This window comes from Hypomesus nipponensis, chromosome 3 (assembly GCF_054491055.1).
Source record: "Hypomesus nipponensis isolate SF chromosome 3, ASM5449105v1, whole genome shotgun sequence".
Classification (NCBI taxonomy): domain Eukaryota; kingdom Metazoa; phylum Chordata; class Actinopteri; order Osmeriformes; family Osmeridae; genus Hypomesus; species Hypomesus nipponensis.
Window position 1 is genome coordinate 7,232,558 of NC_140363.1, and position 25,451 is coordinate 7,258,008.

At 47.9% G+C, this 25,451-nt stretch overlaps 1 protein-coding gene across 13 annotated transcripts in view; it reads left to right on the forward strand.

The window, feature by feature from the left end:
* Positions 1-25,451, forward strand: part of nrxn3a (neurexin 3a) — a 216,988-nt gene that overhangs the window by 51,176 nt on the left and 140,361 nt on the right. For 12 of the 13 annotated variants that reach the window (XM_084674745.1, XM_084674707.1, XM_084674755.1 and 9 more), the window contains 4 exons: positions 8,477-8,770; positions 9,713-9,860; positions 11,119-11,502; positions 24,644-24,847. In XM_084674745.1, coding sequence (XP_084530871.1) covers positions 8,477-8,770; positions 9,713-9,860; positions 11,119-11,502; positions 24,644-24,847 — 1,030 coding nt within the window. Of the gene's footprint in view, positions 1-8,476; positions 8,809-9,702; positions 9,861-11,118; positions 11,503-24,643; positions 24,848-25,451 lie in introns of all 13 variants that reach the window. The other variant, XM_084674714.1, reaches the window with a different exon arrangement.

Genomic DNA, 25,451 nt, shown 5'->3' on the forward strand with positions numbered 1-25,451 from the left:
ACACTCAGTCATTTGGAATATTTAAGAAACCAGCTGTTCCCTCCGAATGTATTCTAATATCGCATCATTTTAAAAATGACCTTTGCGAGCATCTGCAATTTTGTACGGTTTCGAGGGCAAATTTGAAGTACTTTGGTATCATCTTTGGTACCATACTTTGGTTTTAAGCGATCATGTGATCGCTGTGAGGATTTGCGATGAGACGTTCTGCTGAAACCCAAGACTAAATAGACATATTTCTGCCATGAAGAAAGAAACAAAAAAGGATTAAAGGGTTTAAATAAAGGGGTTTGGCACGAGTTCCAGAAATATAGAAGATATTCAAAGTCAGGCTGTCAGGGGTCGAGTCCAGACTGCCCAAGCAGTCACAGCCTGAAGTCTTCACGTCCAAAGGCTCTGATAACCATCGTGTCGCCCGCGTCAATCCCCCCCTTGACCCCACGATGCATATTTCAGATAAAGTTAGCGTGAAACGGGAACTGAGTCACAGACCCATGGCCCTTAAAAAGCCTGTGTTATCAGAAGACCCAGCAGCGATGACCGGGGAGGTCAAGTCCCGAGATGACCGCCCGGTCACCCTGTCCAGCCCACCCCTGGGAGGGTCCAGCAGAGGCGGGGCGGAATGGGCCGGATGAGCCGGACTGCGTCAGGCCCCTGGCTGCCCTCGCAGTCAAGCTCCACTGTCAACGAACACGCAGATACACTCTAGGGAATAGGGCTGCCCCAAAGTGGACCAGCACAGTCACACAAACGCACACATGCTCAGGCACTTATACAGTATGCACACACACACACACACTCACACACACTCTGTACACTCATGTACACGCACGCGTGACCATAAATGACACACACACTCACACGTTCTCTTACGGACATTCATTGGAACAGAATGGGTTTGTCGGTGGACTGTTGATCGATGGTAGATGGTTGCATTACTGTCGGTGGCATTGAGCACACGCGGCATTTATGAAGCTACAGGACGTGCAAAGGTCTCCATAGAAACACAACGGCACCGATGTTTGGAAAGCATGACACCCAGTGGATGGTGGTGTCATTGCCGTTACTGGGCGGAATCTCACCCGTCAAGAATCACGGTTCAAAACGGGTGTTCATTCTGTTGACAAGGTTTCAGGCTTATCTCTTGCCAACTGTGGTTGCCAGCGGGCATTTGTGGGTATCGTCGTGTGCGTACGACCGTGTGGAAGCGAGAGATGGAGAGACAAAGAGCGAGCGAGAGAATGGGACAATAAAACGGAGACTAGCTGATGAGCTAAATACAACAGTGACATTCTCCTTGCCTCCTTAAGCCCCAAACACACAACGACCAACGCACTCCGTTAGCCACATCGCAACACCGCACACTGCGGCGGACGTGTCCGCCCGCACCGGTTGCAGACTGCCACCCCCCCCCCCCCCCTCCTTCCCCCACCCCCTCAACTGAGTGGAAAACCCCCCCAACTCCAAACGTCCCCGCGCCACCCCTCCCACTGCCCCGGAGTGCCAACAGCCAACAAGCAGCAGCACTTGGTCTCCCTCCTTCGTGCCAAATCACCAGGTTAGGATGGCCAGGGACTGGGAGTTTGCATCCTTAATGTGGTGGAGAGCGATCTGGTCTCCTCACAGCAACCCAAGGGCCAATGGTTCTTGGAGAGTTAGAAGGGGGAGGGGGGGCGGCAGGCAGGCAGGCAGGCAGGCAGGCAGGCAGGCAGGCAGAGATTTATGGTGGAAGCAGACAGCTGTGGATGATTAATGTGTGTGTCACCCTGCGCCCCTGTGCAGCCCCAGATGTGGCTGCGCATCCACACGCACACAAACACACACAAACAATACAGTACACACATAGATTACCGCCAATGTGTGCATTTTCACATGCACACAATCGTAGGTTTGCCAACACAAATACACAGATACAAACCAGAAAAACGGACTCTGAAACAATGGAAATAATGATTGGCAGATGGACCGATAATTCAAAAATACACACCCATATGGCAGTGCAGGGCCCATGACTGGTAGCAAGCATCATGCCTATGCCCAGCCCACTGCTGTGTGTGTGTGTGTGTGTGTGTGCGTGCGTGTACTTGTATGACTGGGCAGAGTGGGTGGGTTCCACACGCCTGGGGAGCACTTTGTCCATGTTGAACATGTGAAAGCAGTGACTAAGAGCCCAACTCCACCTGCAGACACACCCAAACACACACACACACAGAACATTGTAGTCATCTCCCAGCAGTGTGTGTGTGTGTTTGTTTGAATGTGCACTAGCAAAATCTTGTGAATATCCCGGGCTATACCTCGTTCTCAACCTGGCATCCTTCACGGACGCTTCTCTGTCAGCCTGTGGTTCCTCTGAGGGAAGTGGGTCTGCAGGATGAGATTACAGCCCGAGGGGAATCCACTGCTGGATTCATTCACTGCTGGATTCATTCACTGCTGGATTCATCCACTGCTGGATTCATCCACTGCTGGATTCATCCACTGCTGGATTCATCCACTGCTGGATTCATCCACTGCTGGATTCATCCACTGCTGGATTCATTCACTGCTGGATTCATTCACTGCTGGATTCTAACTAGTTCACGCACGCATACAGGCAGACCCCTGCCCCCGGCAACACACACAGATTCTCTGTCATACACACACACACACCTTAACTATTGAGGGACACCATTTCTTCTCCACGCCACACAAACGGTTGCAAACAGGCAAATACAAAATAAAAAAATAAATGCAGAGATAGATGCCCGTTCTGGGCGAGCTGTATCGCTCACACATTCCTCTTCATCCCCCCTGTTAACCTGCACCCTGCGTCTGCCTCGGCATGATAACAGGCTTTCATTTGGACTCTTTGTTGACACTTGACTAAAAGTAACTTGTCATCCTGTCAACGTTTCCTCTCCTCTTATGATCTGCTGTTTCATTGGCCCGGGCAGTTAATGTATTCTGTCTTTTATCAGAAAGCAATTTGAGCTATGTGATTGTCTTATTGCGTCCTGTACAGTTACAATCAAATGTGCGCTGAGCAGAGGTGTAATGGGGTTGGTTTGTTGTTGGAAATATGCCTGAGCCCGTTGTGCTCCGAGTCATTTATCCTCTCTGTCCACCTCTGAACTGTGATCCGTCAAACGGACAGGCCTGTTTGAAGGCCGCTTAGTGGCGATTTGAATGATGGTGGAAGGCTGAGGATGTGTGTGTGTGTGTGTGTGCAGACCGTACGTCCATGTGTGTGTTTGTGCAGACAGAAAGTCTCTGTGTGTGTGTGTGTGTGTTTGTTGAGAGTTATGCTGGTAGGTTGAAAAGATTGTGGGCCAGCAGGACGAGGGGCAACTTTCTTCAGTCCCCATCACGATTCATGAACTCAGTAACTTTGTCCCTGAACAACTGGTTGTGACACAACCTCAATAGTGCCCACTAGCATCCGCTTAAGAGCACCCATTCACCATTAAAACCCAGTCATGATTAAACATGAGTAACATCAAATGCTTTGTGACAACTAGACCATTTTGAAATCGGGGACGACGACGACACCCTACAAGATACAGCGTTCTTCCTTTTAAGAACCCTCAAGTACGCTACCAAGTCGCGTTCGAAATGGGACTGCGCAGGAGGCATCACGCGGGTTAACAACACAGCGACCGCGAGCCAACAACCTGTTTCAGACTCGGCTCAAAATAGATGACAGGCAAAGAAAGAGAGGGGGGGAGAGAGAGAGTGAAGGGAGGTAAATGTCACCCGGCGTGTCGCCTCATCAACTGCTCCGGAGGAATTAGCCGGCTGGCATTTCAGTGGGCGACGGCCGCCCCACCCCGCGACGACACCGTCGGCCAACGATCACATTTGCAAAGTATCAATTTGTGTCAGAGAGAGGCAGAGAGATGACTGGCAGATTCCCGACGCCTGGAAAATTATAAGGGGTGTGTGGGGGGGGGGGGGGGCAAACTTGATTTAGGTAATGAAAAAGATATCAGGTCAAAGTTCTGTGTGGATTAGCCGTGGCAATAATATTGCCAATAATTATAATCATTGTCCAATCAACGCTTGTAAAGGGGTGTGTGTATTGTGGTGGTGTTGGGGGTGGGAGGGGGAGATTAACGGTTGTGTCTTGCTGTTGTTTTCAAGGTCACTTTGTGCGCCTCTGGCGACAGTTCTCTCTTTGGAGGTTCCTCTAAAGAGGTCTTTAGCCAGGAACATATGTTTGCCTGGTGGACTGGAGGCAATGTTGCACAGCTGCAACTATTGTCTCACTGATGACTGATAGATGACATTTAATAAAGGACACAGAACCTCATTGATTTGCTACCATGAATACTAAGTTGTTGTTTTTTAGGTCAAAACATGTTACTGTACTTCCTTAATGTATATCAAAGCCTCAACTGGTTCAGTTAACTCTCCTTTTGATAAATCCTTTTAGGGTTAGTTTAGGGTTAGGTTAAGGTTCCACAATGATCTGCCATCCCTGAACAGGCCCCTTGATTCGGACCACAGTTGTTCAAAGTACCTGTTGGGTTAGGGTGTTGCACTGGTGTTTGCTGTAACTTCACCTGCATTAGTTTTGTTAAACTTTAGCCATATGTTGCCTCCAGGTTGAGGTGATGATAAACGTAGACGCTGGCAATACACGGAATCCCAAGCTCAGGCCGAGGCTAGCTCAGTGGAACATGCTTGCCTGTACTCTACACACAGTAGCATAGCTGTCCACAGAAGCTTGTGAGGACCATATCTTTTTCATGGTGCCTCATGTAGTGCACAGGATACAGATGTCCTGAGCTGTACCAACCCAACCACAACAACCTTTTGACTTCCATTCGACCTTCCCCTCTACTGTCCACTGCTTCACATTCAGCTAACTATTCACAGCTCACTAACTCTGAGGTCATTGGCAATTCCAACTCTCTACCAACTGAGAATGTTTCCCTCCACTCTGAAGCCAGTTTTAAACACATCGACGAACGGTTTAGACCCTGTATATATATATGTTTTGTTTTTTAGGACAATCCTAGCCTGTGGCACTTACGTATGAGTTTATTAGGAAAGGAGGGAAGTGGAAAATGATGGCGGATCGAGAGATCAATAGAAGTTCAGGAGCAGGGGGACAGGACGGGAGAGGCACAAGATAAAAACCTTACATCCCAGACTTAGATGAATATGTCTGAGCAGGACTCTAAGATCGATAAAGGATCAACGGGACCTAGAGGTGCTGGAAACATTCAATTTCAATTACCTTATTAAAACATTTATGGTACAGGGAATATGTTAAGGTGGACCCTGTAGAGTTAATAGACTGAGGTGTAGCTTTTAGTCAATAAACGACATGAGTCAATATTTGGATCACAGATGCAGAAGGTTTGCAATAAAATGTTCTGAATTGTCTGGCATTGACGTGACAGGAACAGTTGAGATACGGTCAAGTGTGGAATTGTTTGAGTGAAGATAATATTTGAAACCTTTCTAATAATGACCAAGATCCACTCTTCCCACTGCTATAGCCTAGGTTATGCTACGTGAGATTTACAATTGAGTTTGTTCCAGTCACTGCTCTGCTGTATCCATTTGTTGTCATTAAACTTCTGATACAAATTTGAATCCATCAAAGAAGCCCTGTACGGCTTTATACCAAGAAATATCTTCAGTCTACTTGTCTTTTTCTTGGAAAAGAACAAATCTTCAGGCTAACCCAGAGACGGACATGTAGCATTCAGCGCTAACTAGCCAGACAATGATGTCTCCTGGAGTGAGCACAGCCTAAGCTATATTTGACTGTCAGCCACGGCGGGGAAATTAGGGATGTCTTGTCTGAACGCTTCCACGAACGCTTCTTTGGTGACAGAGAAAGGCATTAAATCCAACTCGTACACGAAACTCCATGAGAGCTCGACATGAGAGAACCAGCCGTTAATGTATCGAAGTGTGTTTGTAGTTTTGTGTGTGTTGCTGCGTGTATTTGTTTGTGTCTCTGTACATCTTCATAAAAGAGCTATAGGAGAAGAGACATCATTAGAGCATGCAGGCATCTGCAAGAATCTGGCCCTTTTGCCCATAAATGCTGGGGATGGGTGAGTTTCACTAGGCACTAGTCCACTGATGGGCATCTTTCTATAGCACTGTAACATGTAGCTTGTGATGCCAGTTATTACTGATTGGCTGTCCTCCAGTCGACCGTCACTGGATGGATCATGGCAACTCACCAAGCCCATTCGTATCAAGCAATCAGCAAAAAGTCAACCGTGGCCTGCGTCCGTGTGCTGTGAAGTTAGGTCGGTGCGGTACAATCGGATCCCTTTTTGGATGTTTGTTTGAGTTTTCCATGTCAACGCTGTCGTTTCCACTGTCTGCTTCCCCGGTGTTTTGGGGGCGTCGAGTGAGATGTGTGGGGAGAGTGCAACCTCTCTGCTCCTTCAGGGTCTGTGGGTATTTATGATCTCCAGAATAAAGCCTCTGGATTCTGAGAAACGGATGGGGAGTACAGCGGGGCTTCACAACTCTGGCTCCACTGGTTGAGTGAGTGGGTATATGAGAGAGAGAGAGAGAGAGAGAGAGAGAGAGAGAGAGAGAGAGACAGAGAGAGACAGAGAGAGAGAGAGAGAGAGAGAGAGAGAGAGAGACAGAGAGAGAGAGACAGAGAGAGAGAGACAGAGAGAGAGAGAGAGAGAGAGAGAGAGAGAGAGAGAGAGAGAGAGAGAGAGAGAGAGAGAGAGAGAGAGAGAGAGAGAGAGAGAGAGAGAGAGAGAAAGAAAGGGAGTGAGGAAAAGGAAAAGACAATCTTGCGGTTGGATATGAGTCCCTGAGCACCTGAGGGATGTGTTGATTTACTGTCAAATCTGCTCGCGGATTATTGATAATCTTAGCCAGGCCTTCAATCTACCCACATAGAGCTGTGCACAAACCCATACGTTGTGTGTGTGTGTGTGTATACGTGCATGCAAGCACTGGCCTGTATTTGTGTACCAACAAATAGATTGCATGTGTGTTTGTGTGTGTCTTTGTCCGACGTGTCCCAAATAGGCAGAGAGAGAAGAGAGCCTTCTGCCCTCAGAATTAGAGAAAAAGCCTTCAATTTTCCACATGAGCAGATTTCAATTTACACACGCCCGTCCCCCTCTGCGTCTCTGTCCTCCCTGTGTTATTGACAGTATTTAAGGCTGCTGTGATAAAAGATTGGCCACTTAGAACCTCCCAGCCTTTGTTTAGTCCAGACGACACTCTCCCTCAGGAAACAGGGATGGAAGCTATGAAGTCATTGGAGTTTGTTGACAAAGTTTGGGAGATTGAGAAGTAGTTTTGTGTTCGTTTCTTGTCGAGGTTATGGACGCTTCAATGGACTCGTGAATTAGGCTTGGAGCACCAATTATGAGGGGTTACGGGCCAGTGAATGTGACGATGTTTATGTGTCTGTGTGTGTGTGTGTGTGTGTGTATTGTAGCGGACAGAACTAGAACCATGCATATGACATCATCCTCTCAAATAAGCCAAGGGCAGCCACTGTCCCTCTCGCTTATAGTAAGAGATGTGCCACCAACACTGTGTTTACGCATGTGTGTGTGTGTGTGTGTGTGCCTATGTGTGTGTGCCTATGTGTGTGTGCTTATTTCCCTCCCTTTTACCTCTGTTTGTTCAGGCCCGTGTGTGTGTGAGAGTGTGTATATGCGTGTGTTTGTGCTTGTTTCCCAACCTTTACCTGTGGTTGTCCAGGCCTGTGTGTATGCCTTTGCGTGCGTGTTCCTGTGCACGTCTCTGCGTGTGCCTCTCCTTTTGTGGGCCCATTAGCATCACTATCAGGGAGAACAGACCCAGAAGCATATGCCAGCCCACAGAGAGTCCATTACCTCTGCTTCAGACAGCTATTGTATTTCCCTGCCCTGGCCGATTGGTATTTAATACAGGGATATTAATACAGGTTACAGACTAATTAACATGAACTTTACCAGACAGTTTATTGAGCCATATGACAGCAGTTGTGAAACCTACCTTTACCCAAAATTGTTTATCTGTGAGTGGTCGATGAAGTAGACCTAATTGTCTCTGTCGCTTTGTTGTCTGTGGACGCTCTTCTGCTGAGTGTTTTGCGGCATTGAAATGTGACAGAGATACTGTTAAAGAGATGCTTTGGTGAATGTCTGAATCATCTATCTTCATTTTCCAGCGTTTGGAGTCTTTGTTTGAAAAATGTGTTTGTGGTGGGAAACCCAATAAGTTACCATTGCTAAAATCTACAGAAAGTGTTTGGGCTGTGTTCATAATTACATTGGTGTCAGCAGTAGGATAGCCTTGAGCAGAAACCAGGAAGCATGCTAAACAAAGCCGATTGTCACCAATGAGAACCTCTCAGAGTGAATACAAACCACAGCCATTAGCCAAAACACGTTCATTTCAAACACAGACTCCTTCATACGCCGTCCTCGCCTCAGAGGCAGGTCCAGACTCATCCCATGCATGCAGCCTCAGACTGAACCAACCCCCAATCCGATCTCCCCAGGTGGTCTACAAGAACAACGACATCCGTCTGGAGCTTTCCCGCCTGGCCCGCATCGTGGACCCCAAGATGAAGATCCAGGGCGACGTGGTGTTCAAGTGCGAGAACGTGGCCACCCTGGACCCCATCTCCTTCGAGACCCCCGAGGCCTACATCAGCCTGCCCAAGTGGAACACCAAGCGCATGGGCTCCATCTCCTTTGACTTCCGCACCTCCGAGCCCAACGGCCTCATCCTCTTCACCCACGGCAAGCCCCAGGAGCGCAAGGAAGCCGCGCGCAGCCAGAAGAACACCAAGGTCAGTCCGTCCATCCGTCCGTCCATCCACCCCTGTCAATGAAATCTGCAGGGGTGGCGATTCGGGCCGGCTAGGTTCAGTCAGTCAAGCAGTCAGATGTGTCTCATGTTTTGGAGGTCAACCGATTTGTCGAGATTCAATCCGTCATATCCGTTAAGGCACCATAAATGTGACGAAACGCAGCAGAGGTCGGCAGGACTGTTTTGCGTTTGACGACTAAACGGCGACCGGTCACGTGGTTTCCGACGGTCACTTCCGTGTATCCATTTTGAGAAGCCTCTGGCCGACTCTTTGAGTTGAGCAAGCCGAGCTCATTCACTCAAGCCTCTTTTCATTTTTTGGGGAGATGCAGCTGTCATCACATTTCCACAGCACTAAACCCTTCAAGTAAGTCAAACTCCCCCGCGGTCCCCCTCAGCTGAATCTCTCTCTCTCCCTCTCTCTCTGTCTCTCTCTCTCTCTCTCTCTCTCTCTCTCTCTCTCTCTCTCTCTCTCTCTCTCTCTCTGTCACTCTCTCTCTCTGTCTCTCTCTGTCTCTCTGTCTCTCTGTCTCTCTCTCTCTCTCTCTCTCTCTCTCTCTCTCTCTCTGTCTGTCTCTCTATCTCTCTCTGTCTCTCTCTCTCTCTCTCTCTCTCTCTCTCTCTCTCTCTGTCTCTCTCTCTGTCTCTCTCTGTCTGTCTGTCTGTCTCTCTCTCTCTCTCTCTCTCTCTCTCTCTCTCTCTCTCTCTCTCTCTCTCTCTCTCTCTCTCTCTCTCTCTGTCTCTGTCTCTGTCTGTCTCTCTCTGTCTCTCTATCTCTCTCTGTCTCTCTCTCTGTCTCTCTCTCTCTCTCTGTCTCTCTCTCTCTCTCTCTCTCTCTCTCTCTCTCTCTCTCTCTCTCTCTCTGTCTCTGTCTCTGTCTGTCTCTCTCTGTCTCTCTATCTCTCTCTCTACACCACCTCAGGTGGACTTCTTTGCGGTGGAGCTGCTGGATGGGAGTCTGTACCTCCTGCTAGACATGGGGTCAGGGACCATCAAAGTCAAGGCCACCCAGAACAAGGTGAACGACGGGACCTGGTACCACGTGGACATCCAGAGGGACGGACGCTCAGGTGAGATCTTCCCTCATCTGAACCCACCTCATGCTCCCCTGGGGCTGAGGGGATGCTTGTCGTCGCATGGTTGTCGTGGACGTCTCCCGTCTGGCATCCGCACGGGGCTCGTTTTCGCTTCTAATCTGATCCACAGTGAGCTAATGAGCAAAGTAGCATTATCATCACCTCTCTTTTGTGCTCATTCTTCCACCTCTCTCTGTCTCTTCCCCTCTCTCTCTCTCTCTCTCTCTCTCTCTCTCTCTCTCTCTCTCTCTCTCTCTCTCTCTCTCTCTCTCTTCCCCTCTCTCTCTCTCTCTCTCTCTCTCTCTCTCTCTCTCTCTCTCTCTCTCTCTCTTTCTCTCTCTCTCCCCTCTCTCCCTCTCTCTCTCTCTCTCCCCCGCCCCCCCCCCCTCTCTCTCTCTCCCTCTATTGGACTTGAGTGTGTGTGTGCCATCTCATTGATCTGAGTGCTGTGTATCACTTGCCGCCCCAGTGCTGGGCCTATGGGAGGTCTCTGAGGGCATTAGGAATGCAGACAGGCTGTTAGACAATGCTGTTCAGGTGACTGGGCCAGTGTCACTTCAGCAGAGATTACTGCTATTGATTTCTGCACACATGCACGCACACACCAAACCCATACACACATATACACTTAAGCTCAAGTTCTTCATCCTGCACTGGATTGAGGACAGAAGGAGTTCCTATAAATACTGTGAAGACTAACTCAGACATGCACGCACACACCCACCCACGCACACACACACACACACACAAACACCGGCACGCACTCTAATAAATAAGGATAAGCCTCTATGTGTGTTGACGCACATATCTTTCCATCCTTCTTTCATCCCTCTCTCCTTCCTTCCTGCTCTCTCTCTCTCTAAGGTATACACACAATCCCTCGAAAGATCGTATGTCTCCTGTCTCCTTAGTCTGGCAGTGTCTAGGACATGTGATTAGGGAGCATGTAGCAGAGGTACTTCCTCCGTCAGATCTAGTTGTGAACTGTCTGAATTAGCACTACAGTGGCTTCTCTGCACTGACGACAGACGCTGTCGTTTACGTCCCCGATGCGACGAACGTAACTTCCGTCAGCATGTTTCAGAGAGCAGCTGATGCTCTATCACATCCTAAACCGACAAAAACGATGCTAATACGTTTCCTCGTGTCATCCTGACACGTTGAGAAAGGACACCTATTTCTAAACTCGAGAGCGCCCAGTCCGTCTGTCTGTGCTCACCCCCCCCCCTACCCCCCTTCCCTCCCCCCCCAGGCACCATCTCAGTCAACAGCCGCCGCACTCCGTTCACCGCCAGCGGCGAGAGCGAGATCCTGGACCTGGAGGGCGACATGTACCTGGGCGGCCTGCCCTCCGACCGCACGGCCCTCATCCTGCCCACCGAGCTGTGGACGGCCATGCTCAACTACGGCTACGTGGGCTGCGTGCGCGACCTCTTCATCGACGGGCGCAGTAAGGACATCCGGCAGATCGCCGAGGCCCAGAACGGGGCGGGCATCAAGCCGTCGTGCAACAAGGCGGCGGGGAAGCAGTGCGAGAGCGGCCCCTGTAAGAACCGCGGCGCGTGCAAGGAGGGCTGGAACCGCTTCATCTGCGACTGCACCGGCACGGGCTTCTGGTCGCGCACCTGCGAGAGAGGTGAGGGAGGGGGTGAGGGGGTGGCGCTTGTGAGGGGGGGGCGCTTGTGTGGTGGCGGGCGCTCGCTAAGGAGGATGGCCCTTTTTCAGGAGTGTGCGTTGGAATGTGTGTGAGTTTGTTTGGGACCGTCATTTGTTTATGTTTGACAAGTAGTTTAACAGTGAAAGGGAATGTTTTGTGTGTGTGTTTGAGCAGAGTCGCTTTTACCTGTTCACTACTCAAACCTCAGTAGCGCTCATTCTGTTTGATGGGAGCAGCAGCAAAGCTGGTGGCGCCGCTGTATTTTACCTGAGGCAGCTGAAGCCCCTCGGAGAGGGTGGCGGTAAAGGCCATGTTGTCGACGCTCGTTGAAAGATTGATGTGTTTTCTGCCCTTTCTTTCCTCCTAAACTTGACTCCGCCTCGGGCAAGGCACCAGAGCAGCATTAAAGTTTGATAGCCCGGTTTTGGGATATTGCATTGCTTGTTTTCAGTTTGGTGAAGTGAAACACGTCATTCTTTCATTTTTCGTTGGCCTCTGTATTGTTTTTTCCTTCATCGGTCTGTTTGGTTTTGTGTTGTAGTGGCGTGGTGACGGAACAGTTGCAAACTGTTCCCTGTCGGAAAACATTCAAATTAAAGACATCATCTCCACACGAACACATATAGCCTACTGCAAGGATATTTTTCTGTGGATAGGAGTATAATGTACAGTACAATTGAAAACGTATTAAAATAGTATGGTGTCAATGTCCAATGAGCCAAAAATGTCTCAATCCAAAATTCTCAATAGAAAAATCCATGTACCCCACTTGGTTAATGCACTGTGCAAATGTGAACCAGCCTTCAAGTAAGTAGGACTTTATTTATATAGCACTTTTCATACAACTGTTCAAGGCCAGGGAAGTCTAAATCCCACAACTTGGACGACGGCCATGGCCATCCTGTTTATCAATATGATAGTCTATTGTGTGAGACATGACAATCTGTACATCTCCAGTCAGAGCAGGGAGAGACTAGCCTGGATGGTCAGATATGACACGTCTCAACCCTGCATTCATACCATCAGACACATCTCAGCCCCAGTTCTTCTCTGCTGCCACTGGTCATACACATCTGTCCCATTGTCAGCCCCCCCCCCCCCCACACACACACACACACACACACTCAAGTTTTGGCTGACCATGTTCTAGCCTTGAGACATTGGTGAGACAGAGAGAGCAAAAGAGAGGGGTAGAGGGAGAGAGAGAGAGGGGGAGCAAGTGAGAGACTTGAGAGAGAGAGAGGCAGAGGGACAGGAGAGAGAGAGAGAGAGAGAGAGAGAGAGAGAGAGAGAGAGAGAGAGAGAGAGAGAGACAAAGGGAGAGAGAGAGGTAGAGGGAGAGAGAGGGAGAGAGAGAGGCAGAAGGAGAGAGAGAGGCAGAGGGAGAGGGAGAGGGAGGGAGGCAGAGGGAGAGGCAGAGGGAGAGAGAGCTACCTCCTGGTGCTTTCTCTCGGGCCGTCAGGACCAGGGCTGACTTCTCCTGTTGGTTGTCCAAATCCATTATCTTCTTCTGGCAGGCAGACAGCTATGGAACAGTGTCTGACAACACACACACACACACACACACATGCACACAATTGGCTGTACTCGCACATTCAAATACACACAAACACTCGCAAACACACCCACACAGTGATAGATTTTCAGGGACTTCATTGTACCTTGCATTGTAATTCAGTTATGCTTCTTACTGCTAAAGTGCTGTGGCCGATCCATACAGATACTGTTCTCTACATCCCCATTTGGCTTTGTACTGTGAAAAATCATTTATTTTTCTTTAGTAAACCTCAGTATACTTACGGATTGGTTTCTAAGGGAATCAGATCTTAAACACATAGTACACGCTCGCAAACAAACTGAACAGACACACGAAGCCCGATCTCGTGGTCATTTGTGTCATATTGTTACTGTATACAGAATCCCCTATCATACCAGTGGCATTCACATCATATACATTCAACCCACATCCTATCAAAAGAGACCTTAATATTCCTTCCTCCTTCTCTCCAATTCCCTTCCTTATCTCTCTCTATCTGTCTTGCTATCTCTCTCTCTCTCTCTCTCTCTCTCTCTCTCTCTCTCTCTCTCTCTCTCTCTCTCTCTCTCTCTCTCTCTCTCTCTACCTGGAGAGGTATAAACCAGGCCACCCAACACCCTGTGGCTCACCACAGAGTGCCACTCATTCAGGGAAGAAAAAAAACCCCAACAGGAACACTTGTCACCAGTTTAAGCCAAAGGGTTGAAATTACAGGCGCAGTCCTGTTCCAATATCTATTTCCATATCTGTGAATGTCATCTGCGCGGACGGGTGGGGGTTGAGGGTTGCAGTCTTTTAATACTGTCATGTTTTGCTAGGTCATCGGTATATTACACCTGCAAAACATGCTGGAGCTAGGCTGAACAGCTTAAATATGAGCTCCATCCACCAACGAATAACTTGAGGATTAAGCTTGGAGAGGTTTGCCTGATCGCTGATTGAGGCCCTGGTGTGCCTTTCAGTGTTCAGTGTTATTTTGAGGGGGGGGGGGGTTGCGACAAGCTTTGCTAGGTCCCAGAATTCCAATGCCATGCCATAGTGTTTGTTGCACACTGCACTTCTCCAAATTAAGTTCACAAGTTGGGAATGAATAGGACGACAAAATCTCGGATTACGGTTATCAAATAGATGAGAATTACTTTTCCGGATTAACATCAGCATAGTGTCATTCTTGACCTGCCCTGCCAGGTACCAGCGTGTGTGTGTGTGTGTGTGTGTGTGTGTGTGTGTGTGTGTATGCGCGCACCTGTTTGTGTGTGTTGCTGTAGAAAGGTTCTGTCAGTCTCATCAGAAACGGCGTGGCTATTCTGTTGGGTTCTGGGTTTAGAAGTAATCTGCTGATTGGAGAGTTTTACAAACGTGTTGACATAAAAATGACCAGTTCAGGCAAAGCAAAGTCTCTCTGAGGCATGAAGGTCAGAGCACACATGTTTATAGTGACAAGAGAAAAACAAAGATAACGTGTTTGTTTTAAAAGGCAGCCAGATGCTACATCATAGACCTGTGACTGTGATCAGCACAAAATGCAATAGGTTCCCTTAGCAACACATGTAGAAATGGATCATAAAACTGAATATATGACCATAGGATTACGCAATAACCGATCTACTGATTGTGATTAGCACAAGCACATGGGGAATCCCATTTCTTCCATTTGTTCGTGTCAATGTGAATGTGTGCAGGTGTCTGCCCCGTTTGCTCGTGTAGGAGCGAGTGTATCTGGGTGCATGTGCACGTATTGTATTAGTGTGTGTGTGTGTGTTTGTGTGTGTGTGTGTGAGCTCCCCTGCATGGTAATGCAGTAAGTGATTAGCGATTTCCAGCAAGCCAGAATGGAGGCCAAATCAGCCCCCCCCCAGCCCCCCCCCCCCCCTCGCTCTGTCACACACAGCTGGTTAAAGCTCCCTGGTTAATCGCTGTTGATTCAGGCACTGTGAAGGTCAACTATCACAGGCCCTGATGCTCAGAGTCGGGGCCAGCCAGGACCCCTTGGTAGCTGCGCAGCAACTTCACAGTGCCATGACCACAGCTAAACAGAGGCACAAGCGCACACACACACACGTTTCCAGGGAAGAGCATTCATGCAGGGCACAAATAGCAACATACACAAACATGCACACGCACTGATACAAATACAGAGCATACAGAGTACAAGCAGTTTAATATACAAACGATCCTAATATTAGTCGCCTGAGTATTTCTTTGTGCGTAAAACATGCTGTAATATCCCCTTAAAAGCCCTCTCCTGCGGCTCTTGTCCCAGGCAAGTCGACTGGAATCCCATGCTCCCTGTAAAGTGAGAGAACAGCAGTGATCTGTCTCTGTGAGGCAGTGATCTGTCTCTGAGGCAGTAATCTGTCTCTGTGAGGCAGTGATCTGTCTCTGTGAGGCAGTGATCTGTCTCTGAGGCAGTGGTCTGTCTCTGTGAGGCAGTGATCTGTCTCTGTGAGGCAGTGGTCTGTCTCTGAGGCAGTGGTCTGTCTCTTTGAGGCAGTGGTCTGTCTCTGTGAGGCAGTGATCTGTCTCTGTGAGGCAGTGATCTGTCTCTGTGAGGCAGTGATCTGTCTCTGTGAGGCAGTGATCTGTCTCTGAGGCAGTGGTCTGTCTCTGTGAGGCAGTGATCTGTCTCTGAGGCAGTGGTCTGTCTCTGTGAGGCAGTGATCTGTCTCTGAGGCAGTGATCTGTGTCTGAGGCAGTGGTCTGTCTCTGCGGCAGTGGTCTGTCTCTGTGAGGCAGTGGTCTGTCCCACGCTTCCAGCAATCCTGCCTCGTCGTGGAAAATTGCCCTCGAATTGCTCACAATGACGACGATGCGGATTGTGAGGATGACAATGGTGCTGAATGTAATTATGACGATGAGGAAGATGGTGGTGATGATGATGATATGGTGGAGGAAGAGCAAAAGGATGATGCCAACAGTGCAAGCAATTCCACACATTGTCCCTGGAGGCTCTTGGATGATTATATACAGTCTCTGAGATGATACATCGAATGGCACTGACTGAGGATGCACCACTCACAATCAATATACGCTTACACACACACACACACATTTATGTATACATGCACGCACCCACCCCTGCCACATAGACATACATAGAGCTGATTAACCCATCTTCTGAACATTGCGCCTCCTTTTCCAAGTCCTCCTCCGCAATCAGGATGATTTCACACCTAACTCAAATCAGCTCTTTTTCCTCAAACACTCATTTACCCCCTGAAAGGCTGCAGACAGAGAGAGCCAGGTTTAATCACGCTAAAGATCTAATCACGCTGCAGCGTTTGGGTTAGCATCGACTAGCGTAAGGGTTAGCCTCAGGAGCAAGAGTTGTGGTGTGACTTTAGCTGAGCTACCCCAAACCAGTGTTGGCCACTGCCTGTATGTGATTTGCACCAATATTGTGTATCAGTGTATCAAACTCAGACAGTGTCCTTCGTAGCTACTGCATGAGGAGAAATTAATATACACACACAAACATACACAAAATAGGCACCGACACACCACTCAATATATTTTTGTATGTGAAAAAAAAAAATACAATTCACATACAAAAATTATATGTGAAAAGTTGAGACGTTTGCGGGTCACAATCCCAAATTTTCTTCACGGGCTCCTCCGGCGTTGAATACATTACCACTTCAACCCCTAGTTTCACATAATTTCATCCGATTTAATAAAGAATTGATCAAAAGCACGGGCGAAAAACCAATTAATGCCTTTCACAAATGATTCCCCCCGATGCTTTTTAGCATATCAAATAACAGCTTTGAGATACGATCTCTTACCCCGGCTCCCTTTCTTGCCTTTATCCCATATTCCATTCTAATCTTCATTTTGACTTTGGAGGAAAAAAACTTGGCAAAGCAGAGTGAGTGAGACAGGTCAATCAGATAGAATGCAACTTTTCACCCTCAAGTCGCCAAGTAAGGGATATTGGTTTTAATGAAATATTCAAAATATTGGAGATAAGCAGGGTTATTTCTCTAAGCGAGTTGCTTAATTAAGGGGGTATTATGTTCAATAACATTTTGTGTCACGTAATTTGGCGCCTTTCCTTTCAGGGCCTCGTCGCCAGTATTTTGTCTCTATTCTCGCCCATTATACCTGCAATACCAATTGCAGAGATTATTGTGAAATATGGCTCTCTGCCATTTGCCATCCCCAGGGAGTCTTCTGAATGCTGATTCCTTGAAATAATGAAAACATGGGATAAACATACAAAGTGTGTGGTTAAAGATGAAGCGAAATTAATTCTTCTGTTTCACGCCCTCGGTCTGTCTTATTTTCTCTCTCTCTCTCTCTCTCTCTCTCTCCCTCCCTCCCTCTCTCTCTCTCTCTCTCTCTCTCTCTCTCTCTCTCTCTCTCTCTCTCTCTCTCTCTCCCTCCCTCCCTCCCTCTCTCTCTCTCTCTCTCTCTCTCTCTCTCTCTCTCTCTCTCCCTCCCTCCCTCTCTCTCTCTCTCTCTCTCCCTCTCACACACACACACACACACACACACACAGACATTCCCCTCCGGAGGGCTCTTCATGTGTTTCTGACTGTTATCTAACATGACAGTGGTTGTGACACCTCAAGGTACAGCTAAGAGACCCGGACCTTGACTTCCTGTTTCCTGTGTGTGTGTGTGGGTGTATGGGATAGACTTTTACTAAACACCAAACTGATTTGAAGTTACCCTTATTGAGTATAGCTGTTTCTTGGGGAAGGGGTCATTTTCATTAAACACAACACGGACCTGTAGTTAACCTTCTTCAGAGTGTAGCTGGACATGCCATGGTTAGTCATAAGTAGGTTCTAGCTGACCCTACAGACACACACACACACCACGTGCAGAGGTATTCAGAGAGAGGGGACATGAGAAAGGGAAAGCGGAGATGTCACAGACAGCCATATGCGCCCATGCAAACACACACATGCAAACACCCCCACTGGCTCTAGGGAGGAGGGGGGTATATCACGTGTAATCTGACAGGTCAACCACTGAACAGTAATGAGAATTAAAATGTTTTGAACGTGTTTTTAACACGCTCCAAAGTCAATCTGACACCATGTCAATTAGTCATCATCTGTAGGCAACCCCAGCTGACCAGTAGGATTTAGACACACACACACACACACACACACACACACACACACACACACACAGCGATGCTCATTTAGTACCCTCCTCTTGTCAGCGAGCTTTATTTCATTCCCCCATCGTTGGTGATCAGTTTTTTATGATTTGCTTTTGCTGCTGGTTTTGTCATCAAATTGGGATGAGTATTGCCTGTGGTCACACATTTGCAATAATTAAGTTCACATTGCAATGAGCTGGATCATTCAGGCACCTCTGTGTGTTTGGGGGTGGGGGTGGGGAACTGTGACAGTACCCAATCCGCATTTCACCTTCCCTATGGAGCCGGCCTCAGTAAAAAGTACAAAAACTAAAACAAAGCCGGACAATAGTCTTTTCTGCAGAAAGACAACATGGAAATTCTAATTCAATGCGAATTTGATGCAACAATACACTGAAGTTTGGGGTCTTCCATGTGGACGCATGTTCCTAACCGGCATTTCCTTGCGTTGAACTTTACAATACAGTTGTCTGCCTCCGATCTTCTCCACAATTGTTTGTTTTTGACAACTCACCCTAAACCAAACATTAACCTTCACCCTAACCCTAATCCAACCCTTAGCCTATAAAGTGTTACTATTTTAACATTTATATTTGCCTTCTGTAAATGCAGAAGAAACACAGAAAAAACACAGGAAAAAGATAATACATAGTTTAGGTCTGTGTGAATGGTCTGTTTTCCTTGATTTGCTATGAAGGCCAGGTGAATTGATGTCAGCTGTGTGCAATTTTCCAAGCGTTTGTGGGCGTGTGCGTGTGTAAGAACTTTAGTACATGTGTTTGTATATTCATGATGATTGTTTCGCAAGTTGATTGCCAGTGTCTGCAGCCCTGTGCTGCAGTCCTCCCATCTCCATAATCCTGCCAACTTGCGTTTCGAAGACCGCCAGCATATTACGTAAACACCACAAATCCTTGTGTGTTGCCTGGAGAGGACTAGCACATATGGGAGGGGGAGAGGGGGGGGGTGGGGGTCCACCTTCCTTCCTTTCAACCTTTCATCCCTCTCTCATTGTCCTGCCATCCCTGCTTTGTGAAGTCCAGACTTCATCCCTCCATCCCCCACGGTGGTCAGCGGCTCCTCCATTTGTCTTTCTCTCTCTGCAGGATTGTCCATTATGTCATCCCTTCTCCTCATTCCTCTTTACTCCCGTATTCCTTTTTTCCCAGCACTTTTTGAGATTTTCTTGAATGTGATGTCTCTGTAATGACACACAACACATTTGCGTGGATTTTAGTCTGGGGGAATATCATTCAGTCCTATTCAAAATCCTGTGTTCCCTATCCTCTAACCTTAACCACAAAACATAACCTGAACCGTATCTCCTAATCCTACAAGCATCCCTACTATCCTTAACATTTCATGTCATTTCAACCCTAACCCCTCTACAAGCCCCTAGGAATTGCACCTCAACCTCTGGGGACCAAGAAAATGTCCCTGCATGGTCAAATTGTCCTGGTTTGAAAAAGGTTCTGGAGATTTTGGTTCCCCGCAATGATAGTTAAACAAGTTCATTTACACACATACGCCATTAGGGTTTATTTCAGAGGAAGGACTCGGCAGAGGTGAATCACGTCGGGTTTACCAATCCACATGTGCCAGCCGGCCAGCCCCAGTACACACTTGCGTCAGCCTGTCACGATATGCCAACGCCCCCGAGGGGCCGTGACTTATTTACAGCCGTTTCCCAACTCTGGCAGACTCCATAAACACTGTTTAACTAGACTCTTTCTTTCCATTCTTCTCTGGGTGTCTTGGTCTGTTTCTGAACATTTCTCCCTCTCTTATGCAGTTTCTTTTTTTTCCCCCTTTAAAAAAACCTTTCTCTGTCTCATCTGGAAAGTCTGCAAGCGGTAAACTGCAGACAGTCTACTGCTGCCACCCAGTGGCCACTTCAGGGTCCACACGCCTCTCCCAGCATTACTGAGTATCTGCAGAGGACATTTAAAGGGCGTGTTACGTCTCACTGCATTATTGGTTCATTTATCATATTTGGTCCTCCGCAAGGCCTCTCCGCCACAAATAATCCCATCTGATTGATGTCAGCGGGGTGCAATACAATTGCAGCCTAGTCTGGTATTCAAATCTCTCCGAAACACGTGCACTGTGAGAGTACTCACATCGCTAAACGTCAGCAGGCTCAGACGACACGTGCCAGAGAATAAGTCGAATATTATGTCATCAAGCTTTTCCTTCTCTGGCAACGGAATATGATGTGAGTAAAAACACAAACCTTAAAAAAAGAGTCCCCATCCATTTGAAGTCAGGCCCCACTTGTTTGCATGCACCTTTCTCTCTCATACGCGGACGAGGATTTAGCCACTCTGGAGCAGCCAATGCCTTCATGTGGGTATCTGTGCTTTAAAGAGCCGGCCACCCGTCACATCTTGCAAACACTGACATTTCCTCAGAGGGGTATAGCACTGGGAGTTGGAGGGATGGAAGGGAGGGGAAGGTGGGGGCCAGGATTAAAGGGCCTCTGGTGTTTTTCTAATTGCCTAACTCTGACTGTAGAATGTTCAGGAAAAATGCATTCTGGTCCTGAGAGGCGACAGATCCATGATATGTGACTCACAGGAGCTCAAATACGTTTCTGATATCCTTATATAGTACATTTGATTTGACAGAGAACAGTAGGTCAGACACGTGCTTACTTAAGTCTATAACCTCTGTTTGTGGTTATATTATGGGAGTCAGATGGCGGAGCAGTTAGGGAAGAGGGCTATTAATCAGAAGGTTGCCGGTTCGATTCCTGGCTGTGTAAAATGACGTTGTGTCCTTGGGCAAGGCACTTCACCCTACTTGCCTCTTGGTGAACGTCCCTGTACTTACTGTAAGTCGCTCTGGATAAGAGCGTCTGCTAAATGTAAATTAGATCCTGTCTTTGTTCTGTCCTGGCCATGAATCTGAAAAATAAATGTGGTTAAAAAGCTGTATCAGATTCCATTCTTATTGCATGTATTTGATTTGGTTTCATTTGTGGGAATCCTCCACAACGCGATAATGTAACAGTCCGAATGATATGCAGTGGGTGCATAGTCAGAGAGCAACGAGAGACATTCAAAATCCCACACGTACCTATGACACGTACAGTGCACAGCGTTTCACCACGCTAGTCTCACGAGCCCTTCAGATCTACACTGAGTCGCGATGCGTTCCATTTGACCGGACTGAAACACCCACCTGTAAGATCACCGTTCATACGCCTCATCAGCTGCTGTCTGGAGAGAGGGATAGGGGCGGGGCCCGCACGCTCTCGACTGAGATGTTCACAGCTTTTATCCTAATGGAACTCTCTTCTGTCATTTGCCTGCTAATTATGCTGAGTGGGTCTGTCTTTTTAAAAAGATTTTTTTTATAAATCAGCATCTTTCTTTGCGGCTCACACGTTCGTCATCAGAGTACTGATTAGCGCTCGAGACGTTTCACTGTACCTTAAGTGCGACACGCTCTCTCCGGCGCATGTACACACATGCAAAAACAAATCGTCAGGGGCGACATCTTTAGCTTTAAAGCCTGTTTATGAAAGAGGTGTTTATCCTGTACACTGGAGGTGGCAAGACCAGGACCCACAATAGCTAAAATGGTGGATCTGTGTCCTCAGTGTTAATACAACAAGATGTTTTGTGGCCCAGGGTGTTAGCTTGCAGTAGCTCTAAAAACACGTGTTGCACACAAAAACACACACACACACCAAGTGGGGGTGTAAAAGGAAAAAAAAACTCAAGACACAAGCGAGAACAAAAGATGTCCGACTCACTCATGGGAGTGGAAAAGCAGAACCCAGCCGCAAACGTCTTCGGTCACAAGGCAGTTTAGCGACAAGCAGCCAAAAAACGTACAAAACAGTCCACAAGAAACGTTGCACAAATCCGGGAGGTGGAGTTTAAAAAGCCCGAGGTTGTTGGTCTCAGGTGAGTCGAATGACTGGGGGAGTGGCAGGGAGTCCTCCTCTGCGTCCTCCACTGCTGCCAGGTGGAGGCGTGACAAAGTGCTGTCGTCAGGGCAGTCGTGCCCTTGTTGTTTACAAACAGCAGTTCTTTATCTATTGGCCCAGCACCTTGGAGACTGACAACATAATGAAAATTGATTGGCTCTTAATACACAGGAAGTCTTTTCATTACATGAGTGCTCAGTGGTAGCAGTGTCCTTAATCCAGAGAAGGCCATCTGAACACCTACCTCATCACACACACACAAACACACACAAACGTACACTGCATGCCATGTATTTGACCTTTTCTTTTACGTGGGGAAAATGTAATCAGATTTTAAAGCAGATTGAAGCGGCAATTGTTCTGGAAACCCACGTGGTTGAATGAAATGATTGATTTGATTTTGCCATTGCACTGACGGACTAAAAGCCAATACAATATCTTTGTTTATTAATCAAATGGCTAGTTCACTGGCAGCACGGCATCAGCTACACGCCGTTACTAACATGGACGAGCATGTCTAGAGTCCAGTATGGGATTTGGAAGAGCTATGCGTTCGTAGTGTACACCTCAGTGGAGGAGTTTTTTTTAAGAATGAACATGCGAGCAAATGGAATGCCACACACCATGTGTGGGTCTGTGTGTGTAAGGTATCGTTGTGCGGGCACCGGAATTGAACAGTTTATAGAAAATCTGTGTATTAAAGTTAGCAAGATCAAGAAAGACCTCACGTGCAAAGAGAATCCACAATTCGTTTATGACAAAAGAAAGAAAGAAAGAAGATCTGTCATTATATTCAACAATTCCTCTCTCAGAGGACCACCCCCTTGCCCCTGCCCCCCCTGTCCGCCCCGGGTGTGAGTCTGTCAGTAAACATCAGGCCAGGAATCAGACAACATGATGGTAAACCTCTCTGATCCCCTTCACACATCTCTACAGGGACTGGAGTGAAACAAGCCGGGGTCCCGAGGGGTCACTATTTCCCCTCAATGCTTTCCGTTTCTTTTTAGTAATGTCTTTGTCATTTCCCCCCAATTCCAGTATCTCTCTTTTCTCAAACCATCTCTTTTGTCTCATAGCTATTTTCTCTCGCTCTCGTCTTCTCCGTTTGATTTTGGTTATTTACCCTCTCTTCATCCCCCTTTCCCGTCACGTCGTTTCCTGACCTTCAATTTCTCCACCCTGCCGTCGCTGTCTCTCTCCCTCCTTTTCCTCCTTCCTTTTTCCTGTCTCCATTGTGTCCTTGGTAGTCCCCTCTCTCTCCTCCTTTCTCTCTCCTCTCCTCTCCTCCCCTCTCTCTCTTCTCTCCTCTCCTCTCCTCCCCTCTTTCTCCTCTCCTCTCCTCCCCTCTCTCCTCTCTCCTCTCTCCTCTCTCCTCTCCTCCCCTCTCTCTGTTCTCTTCTGTCCTCTCCTCCCCTCTGCTGCTTGGCATACACGGGTGTAAAATTAGCCTGAGAACGCTCTCTGGGGCGGGTGAAGAAGGGAGGGGGGTAGTGAAAAGCATCTAATCGTACATAATAACATATTGATCACGGTGTAATTGTAGAGTACATCAGCAGTTTCTCTGGCATTGCTGTCGGGGGGAGTGTGCACATGGTGTGCGCAAGGATCAAGGGAGTGCACGTGTGTGTGCGCGTGTGTGGAGTGTGGGGGAGTGTCTGTTTCTCGCAAATAGAGTTCTCACAGCTGCGAGAAGGAAATGAGTGTTTGTGTGTGTGTGTGTGTGTTTGCTGGCTGGGTGGTGTGAAGAAAGAAGAGGGAAGTTGAAGGAAGAAGATGGAGAGTAAAGTGAGAGAGAGAGAGAGAGAGAGAGAGAGAGAGAGAGAGAGAGAGACGTGCAGAAAGACATGAAAGAGTCGGAGGCCCAGGTTTCAGTGATGGCTTCAGGGCCAAATAGTGGCGATGATCTCCAAACCTCCCTAATATTTCTCAGAAAAAAGATTTTTGTGTGTTCCGTTTGTGGGGGTGGGTGGCGTACTCGTGTGCGAGTGGTTTTCCCGAGGGAGTCTTGCTTTTCCAACAGTTGACAGATGTGTTGTCATGGGGAGTCCATTTCAACCTCACCTGCTGGTAACAATGATGGAAAAGCAGCAAGGGGCGACAGTGCGTGTGTGTGCGCGTGTTCCTGTGTGTGCTGTCACTGTCGCTGTCTTCATGTAAATACCTTTTGAACCCAGCGGGGATCGCGTGGGACGCATTCATCCCTCGTAGTGTTCTCTCCTTTCCACATGACAGTGCTTATCCCCCCAGTTTTCTGCTGCCTGCCGCCTCCCTTCTCACACATACCTCAAACCCCCCCCCCCCCCCCCCGCTGGTTTTAAACAAACGTCATTATTGGAGCATCCACGTCCAATGAGCATGTGCAGTATCCGGCGCACACCTCCAGTCCTCTCACCGTGTTTGATGCCACGCGGGCCAAACAAACGGCCTCTTCGCCCTCTATTTTTCTCGTCTGTCTACCTGCGCTCCCACTCGCACTCACTGACCCTAACGTTCTCTTCTGTCTCCTCTCCCCCTCCCCCTCCCCCCACAGAGGCCTCCATCCTCTCCTACGACGGCAGCATGTACATGAAGGTGGTGATGCCCAGCGTCATGCACACGGAGGCTGAGGACGTGTCACTGCGCTTCAGGTCCCAGCGGGCCTACGGCCTCCTGGTCGCCACCACGTCCCGCGACTCGGCCGACACGCTGCGGCTGGAACTGGACGGCAGCCGCGTCAAGCTCACGGTGAACCTAGGTATCGTATGCCAACCCTCCTTCCTCCTCCTCCTCCTCCCCCAACTCCTCAACAGTCTTGCCCATGTGGCGCATTTCTCCTGCCCTCCCCCCCCCCCCCTCCATCTCTTTGTCCTCTCCATTCTTCCCTCCTCCCTCCATTCTCCTCATGGTGATTCCCCATCTATCTTTTTAAGCTCACGTTTAGTTTGTAGCGTTACGCATAATGGATACGGAATACTTTATTTTCGACATAATATTATAGCTTCTTACCTACTGTTGCATGGATGTTACTATGATTATGTTTATGTTCTATAAGATACGTCTTGGATTGCTGAGTGAATAGAATATTGATAGTGGATAGCATTTATGGCATTAAGTCTGTTCCATGTATCAAATTGACTGTCTTTGGTTAATATGTTGTTTCATTGGTAAACACAGGCCATCTTTTGAACAGACACCATAGTCATTGTCATAGTCCTGTACAACTGCTTTTGAGATAGTCACAGCACAAATATAATTACATTTTATATATATATATATATATATATATATATATATATATATATATATATATATATATATATATATATATATATATATATATATATATACACATATACATA